The sequence below is a fragment of the Delphinapterus leucas genome, chromosome 2 (assembly GCF_059928025.1).
Source record: "Delphinapterus leucas isolate spDelLeu-1000000601 "Yukka" chromosome 2, BTC_Dleu_Yukka2, whole genome shotgun sequence".
In the NCBI taxonomy this organism is placed as follows: domain Eukaryota; kingdom Metazoa; phylum Chordata; class Mammalia; order Artiodactyla; family Monodontidae; genus Delphinapterus; species Delphinapterus leucas.
Genome location: NC_143130.1, coordinates 59,224,903 through 59,232,970, shown reverse-complemented (window position 1 = coordinate 59,232,970; position 8,068 = coordinate 59,224,903). Strand labels below are relative to the sequence as shown.

The 8,068-nt window shown below is 51.3% G+C and overlaps 1 protein-coding gene across 1 annotated transcript; it reads right to left on the bottom strand.

Annotated features, from left to right (window-relative positions):
* Positions 1-860: 860 nt before the first annotated feature.
* MAGEL2 (MAGE family member L2) lies at positions 861-6,623 on the bottom strand. The gene has a single exon (XM_022566432.3). It carries the CDS (start codon positions 6,325-6,327, stop codon positions 2,749-2,751), a length of 3,579 nt encoding a protein of 1,192 aa, XP_022422140.2. The 5' UTR covers positions 6,328-6,623; the 3' UTR covers positions 861-2,748.
* Between the last annotated feature and the right edge of the window lie 1,445 nt (positions 6,624-8,068).

Genomic DNA, 8,068 nt, shown 5'->3' with positions numbered 1-8,068 from the left:
CCATGGGCTTTTATTTCATTCTATGCTAATTTAATAAATGAAAGCTGGAATACTGGTCTAATATTTATAATAGGTAATATTGTCCTCACGTATTAGTGAGGTGAAACAGTTTACAATGTCATTTTCCATTTGTATTTCTTTTGTTTTTTGTCACCTGTTATCTTTTGCCCATTTAGTTTATAGAGGTTTTAGGTTTCTTCATTTTATAATAAAAATCTTCATACTAAATTTATCTATATTTTAGAACTTTGAAATAATGGGTCTTGAATTTTCTCTCATTGCTTCTTAGCCTGTAGTTTCCCATTTTCCTGGATTTTTGTTTTCTGCCTTCTGATTTCATAATGTCAGCTGTTCTTTCTTAAACCTTTCAGTGGAATATTTGGTCAAGTTTGTTTGTTTGTAGTTACAATTGTATTATTATTGTAACTTATCTTTAATTACATTTTAACTCTAGTCAGGTCTTAAGCCCTTGGCATTGCTTAAATTAGGTATTTGCTTTATATCCGATGATGGGATAAATGAGATTAAGGATTGTCAATGGGAAGTGAGCCTTTCTGCCCTGAAGTAAAGCCACACCTTAAGCATGGCACCAAAGTCATATGATGCTACTTTCCAAATTTTGCTCCACAAAAAGCCACTCGCTCAAGTCCCCCATGAGTGAATGATTTGGAGAAAACTATAAAAAACATAATAAATAAACTAAAAACAAATAAGAAATACTAGACCTATGTGTCACTTTTCTGGCCCAGCAAAGCCTCTTTGGGGGATACTTCTCAGTTGGGACAGGGCTGTTGCCTTCAATGGGCATTTGCTGTTGTCGTCAAAATAACTAAAGACTGATTGGGGCAGTAGCCCAATACTCTCTGAACCACGGAGCTTACAAGAAACTTCTTCAGAATTTCTGGAAAACCTGGTCACTTGGACAACTTACCGAAGATCCCCTGTAGCCAGGCAGGTCCCAGGGTGGGGGCAGTCGGGGAATGGACTCTGCATCTTATGAGTTCATCTCCTCTTCTAGAAACTCAGCTTCCTAAATGCAACTGGATTGGGCGTGGAGAGGAGGTTTCACCTTGCCCTATGACATAAGAGAAAAGAAGAAACGTTTGGGCCCAAATGCAAGTAGAATTATGGGCAAGGGTTATGAAGCAAGTACTAGCCTAAACCCAGGTATTTGGGGTGTTTCTTCACTGCGGCAGGGGCTGCACTGAGCCACTGCAGGAGCAACAGAACTGTGGCAGGCCACTAGGGGGCAGACGAATACCACTTTTGCCATTTACCTCCTCTCTGGAACTTCATCTTCACCAAGAGAAGGGGGGTTTAGGGGTGGGGTTCTGGATCCTTCTAGGACAGTAGAGATGGCAGCAGCGCTGATGGTCCCAATCCACGTGAAGACAGTGGTACCTTCAGGAAAGTCCTTTTGCACACACCAGCCTGGTCAGGTGTGCATGAATGAATATCTTTCTCCGAAACTCTCCTGTCCACCTCCACTCCCTCCCACACCAGGCCCTGCACCCAAGGGCTGACTAAGGCTATTTAGCACATCAGACGTTGCCAGCTGACATCCCCTGTATGTTACAACTGATGGCCCCTCCCAGAAGCTTCAGCTAGACCTCTGTGTTGTCCGCCTCCTTCCCCCCTACTGCCTGCAATCTGCAGGATCCCCAGTTCAGTGAAGCCTGGTATTTCCTTTTCCCTGTTCTAAACCTGGATGTTTTGCAGGGAGTGTGTTTCAATGCCCGTGTCAATGTGTTGATGAAACCCACATTTCCTGAGCTGCTGGACACCCACCACCCACCACATGACTGACCAATGCCCCTTTGGCCAATTCATCCCTGTGGCTAACAAACTTGGTAGCTGTGGTCCTGCAGGCAGATGGTCCTCACTTCTCACGTAACCTTAAGAATATTTTCTGCTCCAAATTACAACATTATTGCCTTGGCACAGACATGTCCCATTTAATTATTCTACTTGAGCCTTAGACACTCACCTACAAAATGGGAATAATGCCTACTTTGAAGGATTATTGTGAGGAGTCAAGAGGATTAAAAACCTCTTCTTGATTCAGCCTTGCTGACTTAAGTTTTACTTTTGCTTTAATCTTACGTTTCACCACCTATTGCAATCGCTGCCTAATTACAATGCATGTAGCACTGTCTTTGAAAAGCAGTTTTGTCACCGTGGTTTCTGCTATCACTGGTAGTTGTCTTGATGTTCAGCTGTATTTGGAGAGTACGGTAAAACTTGGCTTGCACTATCTAGAATAAAAATTAGAATAAAGACAAACACTTCCATGTTATGCTGAAATTATATTTATATATAGATATAGATATAGATATTTACTTTTCTGCAGACAGCTTTTACTGATGAGTCATTTTAACGTTCAAAGAACAGCCTATTTTGATGCTACATAATCTGTACCAGAATGAGATGGATAGCTTCTCAAATTCATTTCACAAAGCCAGCACAACTCTGATAGCAAAACGTAACAATTATAACACAAAACAGAGAATCACAGATCTCACTTAAAAATACAGATGCCAAAATACCAAATAGAACAGTAGCCAGTTGAAATCAACACCACATGAAAATGTACAAAGCTTTGGCAGATATGAAAGCAAATTGAAATTCAAACTTACACACAGAGAACTGGAACATAAACACCAGAAACAAAACGTCCCCCCCACCCCACCCTGTCAGTGGCCTCAGGCCGGGGACCCAAAGGAACAATGAGATATCGGCTAAACCACATTAGCGGGGAGGGGGGCTGCTGGTGGGGTCATCGGCTTCATCATCGGGGCCAGGCTCATCCTCATCCAAATCTTCAGACTCACACTCTGCTAGCGCTTCATAGTACTGGTATGGCCAGCACCGTGGATCTTTCTTATAGAGCTTGGCCAAAAACTTCAGGACAAGCATCTTGCTGGTTTCGAGGAATGCTCGGGGGCCCCAGAGGAACTCATATTCTGCTGGCTCAGTAAAAGGGATTCTCCTGTACTCTAGGTACTTCTCTCTTACAAACACTTCGGTGATGAGCTTCCTTGTATTTCCGAAGAGACCATGTGTCTCCCGGACATCCAGCCCTAACTTGTACAGAAAAGTAAAGATCAGGTCCTCCCTGACACAATTGCCTTTCACAAAGATGAGGCTCAGAACCACCATCAGGAGTCCTAACTTGGGCCTGTCTAAATAGGATGATGCTGCTTCACCCTTCCGACCCTTGTTGATGAGAATATAAGAGTGGTTTTTGGGATCAATTTCCTTCAATTGATAACCAAAGACACACTCCAGCTTGTGGCTGGCACGGCTGATGATTTCTAAGCACTCATCTTTATATTCACGGATGATGAATTTCACCATCTCTGAGCGCTTGATGGGCACCTTGGCTTGGTCCTTGACCAAGAGGAACTGCACCAGTGCGTTTGCTCTCTCATCCAAGGGAGACAGTGGCTGAGTCTCCATCTTGGTGTCATCTTGGGTTGCACCAAATCCCTGAACAAGATTAGGGAGCTCAGAGATGATCAAGGACGGAGGGCTAACTGGGCTTTCCCAGAGACCCAGGGCCCTTGAGGTGCTCGGGCCCTCCCAGGCACTCAGGGCCCAAGAAGTGCTGGGTCCTTCCCAGCCACTCAGGATCCGGGAGGTACTCGGGCCCTCCCAGCCACTCAGGCCATGGGAGGTGCTCAGGCCCTCCCAGTCACACAGGACCTGGATAGGGGTTTGAACCTCCCAGTCATTGAAGTCCACACTTTCCCAGGGCCTGGGGGCCTGCCAGGTGCGCATGCTCATCATCTGGCCCCTGCCATCCTCCTCTTCGGTATTCAGATGCTTCTTCTTCCGGGTAGCCTTGCCCGAACGACGCGGAGGCTCAGCGGAGGTCTTCGAGGCCTCTTGAGTGGTGGCCATTGCCTTGGGGGCAGCTGCCATCGCCATCAGGATGCTGGGCCCTGCCTTGGACGCCTTCGAGGCATTCACATTGGGCTGTGGAACCCATGGGACTGCAGGCAAGGCCTCAATGCAGGCAAATGGATCCTGCAGAGCAAGTGGCAGTGATTTTGGGGTCTCTGAGGTGGCAGACGGGCCCTTGAAGGCATTAGAAGAGGCAGGCTGGAACTGGGAGGTAGATGGAAAGACCCTTGGGGTGGCAGTAAAGGTCTCAGATGCGGCAGGCAAGTTTTTCCAGGGAGTTGGCAGGTGTGCTCCAGCAGTTGGCATTGCCCTGGGAGCACAAAAAGTGCCACCGAAGATCATCCGGTCCTTTGAAGGAGCCTTGCGTTCCTTTGAAGAGGTCCTACGTTCTTTTGAAGAGGTCCTACGGTCTATAGAGGAGGCCCTGGATTCTCCTGATGGAGTCATCAATGATTTAGCAGAGCCCATGGGAAAATTTGCCCCCACTAAGGGGGCTCCGGGCTGGCCCTGCAAGGCTGAGGGGGGGCCCTGCCAGGAGGGCTGGAGTTGCATGGCTGGCAGCTCTGCCTGCGAGCCCGAGGGCTGGGCCTGCTGGGTGGGTAGCTGGATTTGCAGGGCCTTTTGGGAGGCGGAGGCCCCGTGAAAGGGCTGGTCCAGTTGAACCAGTGGTGGGCCCTGCCTCTGGGCCTCCTGGGTGGGCAGGGCCTGCCAGAATTGCCCGGGGGCCTTTGGAGCCTGCCAGGCCAGGCTGGCCTGGGCTTGCTGAACTTCCTGGAACTCCATTGAGGTTGGCATCTCGTGTGGCACCGGAGCTTGGCCTTTCGGGGCCTGCCAGATGATGGGTGGGCAGTGCACAGCCTGCGGGGCTGACAGCGCAGCCGGCAGAGGGGCTGGCATCACGGCCGGGGGCGCCTGCAGAACAGCGGGAGGTGCGGTGGGCATCTGCGGTGCTGGAGGGGCCGTCGGCACCTGTGGGGCCGCCCGAATTGGTGGAGCCGCCCTCAACTGCGGGGTGGGCAGCCGAGCCTGTGGGGCCTGCCGCAGAGGTGGTGGGGGCGGCAGAGCCTGCCAGAGAGGCGGCGGGGTGGCCAGGACCTGCGGGGCAGGTCGGATGGGTGGCGGTGCCTGGCGGATCAGTGGAGGTGCCTGGCGGATTGGGGGTGGGGCCTGGCGCACCGGCGGGGGGCCCGGGCGGATGGGCGGTGGGCCCGGTCGGATGGGTGGTGGCCCCGGGCGCACAGGTAGAGGTGCCTGCCAGGCAATCGTTGGAGCAGGCCAGGTGACCTGTGTGGTCTGCCAGCCCAGGGGCGTGGCTGGCCAGCCTTGCGGTGGGGCCTGCCATCCCGGCGAAGTGGTCTGCCAGCCCGGGGGTGTGGCCAGCTGCGCTGGCGGGGCCTGTGGACCCTGGGGAACCTGCGGAGGAGCCCTTATAACCTGTGACTGGATCTGCAGGATCAGAGGCTGAGCCTGTGGGGCCCAGGAAGCCACAGGCTGCGCAGGTGGGGCCGGCGCAGGCGGCTGCACCATCGGGGCTCCTGTAGCTGGAGGCTGGGTGATCGGAGCTCTTGAGCCTGCAGGATGGATCATCAGGACTCCAGGACCTGGAGGCTTGGCCATCGGGGTTCCTGGAGGTGGAGGCTGGGCCATCAAGGGTGCCGGGGGTGGAGGCTGGGCTATCGGGGCTCCTGGAGCAGGAGGCTGGACCATCAGGACTCCCGGAGTCAGAGGCTGGGGAATCAGGACTCCTGGAGCTGAAGGCTGAGCCATAGGGGTCCCCGGAGGGGGAGGATGGGCCATCGGTGTCCCCGGAGGGGCAGGGTGAGCCATCGGTGTCCCCGGAGGGGGAGGATGCGCCATGGGGGTCCCCGGAGGGGGAGGATGCGCCATGGGGGTCCCCGGAGGGGGAGGATGCACCATCGGGGTCCCAGGAGGGGGAGGATGTGCCATCGGGGTCCCCGGAGGGGGAGGATGAGCCATTGGGGTCCCCGGAGGGGGAGGATGCGCCATTGGGGCTCCGGGAGCTGAAGGATGCATCATCAGGACTCCCGGAGTTGGAGGCTGGGCCATCGGGGCTCCCGGAGGGGGAGGATGGATCATCAGGACTCCCGGAGTTGGAGGCTTGCCCATCGGGCCTCCCAGAGGGGGAGCCTGGACCATCGGGCCCCCTAGGGCCGGAGGTTGGGCCATGGGAGCCACTGGGGCAGGCGGCTGGCCCTGTGGGGCCTCCCAAGCAGGCTGAGGTGCCTGCCAAGCGGCCAATGAAGCCTGCAAATCAATCGGAGGTGGATCCCAAGGGACTGGCGGAGCCCGAGAGGAGGCGGGCGGAGCCCGCATCAGAACCGTAGGGCGGCTATAGACCGGAGGCTTAGGGGCCTCCGCCGGGGGACTCGAATCACCCAAATTCTTACTTAGCTGCGACATGTCCTTTTGCTCTGACAGCTGGTGAGCCTTTTCCTCCGACAGCTGCTGGGCCTTTTCCTCCAGAGAGAAGAGAATGCCTACGTGGCTGCTGAGAGGATTCCTCCCTGCTGACTGGTGAATAGGAAGTGAGTGCCCTTAGCTCTGCAGCTTTCCGCAGTAAGGAGGAGGGGGGAAGGGGGCTCAATCCCGCCCCTTCTCCGCCCCCGACCACCACAAGTGGATAGTGCATAGGGGCGTCTACCAGAAATCCTGGCTGACACAAGATCCCTCCTCATTCCGTCTAGTCCCCAAATGCAGCCTCGTCAGACTCCCCATGGATGAGTTTTCACAGGGGAGTGACAGGAACAGATTTATGTTTTAGAAATCACTCTACTGCATTATAGAGTTGGGAACAGACCACTGGGAACATGGAAGGTATCCATGAAGGGGGAGATGGTGTGGTCTGAGCCCAGATACAGCAAAACTGGAGCCAGAGGAAGGGAAATATATATATATACACACACACACACACACATATATATATACATATATATATTTCAAGAGTGATAGTAGGCAGCTATTATAATTTAATGCAAGTGTGAAAGAGACGTGTGTCCTGGGAAAGTGGGAAATTGCTGGTGTAGATGATTCTCTTAGGGACACAGTGGAAGCTGGTAGGAAGAGAGATTGATGGGTATTGGATGGGACATGGGCATTTACAGTGCTGTGGACCTGCCAAAGAGAGATACCCTGCAGACACTCCTGTATAATGGCTTGGGATTCAGAAGATAAGTGAGCTGGGAGTCCAGATACTCTTCATGGAAATAGAGCTGTTGCAGGGATTGTGGATGCAGAAGAAGAGTGTTTAGGGTGAAACGCCTATGAAAGGTCTTTCTTGGAGGATACAGGCATTTTCAGACCCAGGAAGAGAAAAAAGATGGCAAAGAATAGAGAAGGAAAGAGATCCTGGAAATTGAGATGTTCCAGACATCCATGAAAGGAAGCATTTTTAGTATGGGGGATAATTCCCATGGAATAACTGGGATGAAAGGACCAGGTATGTTTCCTGTTGCTTGTTTATCAGTTGCAGAACAAGAAAGAAATGGTAACAGCGACAACCAAAAAAAATGCACTAGAAAGTAATAAAATGGGTGAATGAATAGATCCATGGTTCATATACAGGAAAAACAGATGAAGAGTAACACACAGAATTGGGGGGACATCTACTCAGCCAAATCAGTTTAAAAATTAGACAAACAATGTATTAACAGATAAAGCAGAAGACATCAAATGTATTGAGTAACACTATACTACTTCATGATGAAAGGAAATGACAGTCTCAGCTCTAGTTGGGTAGTTTTCTGGAAATATACAAAATACTAAATATCAAAGATGTTTAGTTTAGAAGAGGCTATTTGCAGCCTAAGGCAAGAGTCTGGAGTGACAAAAAAAACCCATGAAAGATGCCACAAGGGGGCAGACGAGAATGATGAAGGCTACACCCCACTCCTCCTCAAATTTGATAATTTATGAATCCCAGTGAAGTCATATACACACTCCCAAGTTTACTATTGCCTTAAATAATGAAATAATAATTTGGGAGTGAGGTTTCAGTAGTTTTTCTGGCAATTGAAGGGATGAGAAATGAGTTGTTATCCCTCAGGAACATCTTCTTTTCAGAGGCCAGCAGCTCTTCCCTGGTGGCTGATGATGTGTCATGTCTATATAACCCCAGAAGGATGCTTATACAGAATGGATATTC

Bases quoted from the DNA above. Each gene is read 5' to 3' on its own strand.
- MAGEL2 (XM_022566432.3), bottom strand. From the start codon at position 6,327: ATGTCGCAGCTAAGTAAGAATTTGGGTGATTCGAGTCCCCCGGCGGAG.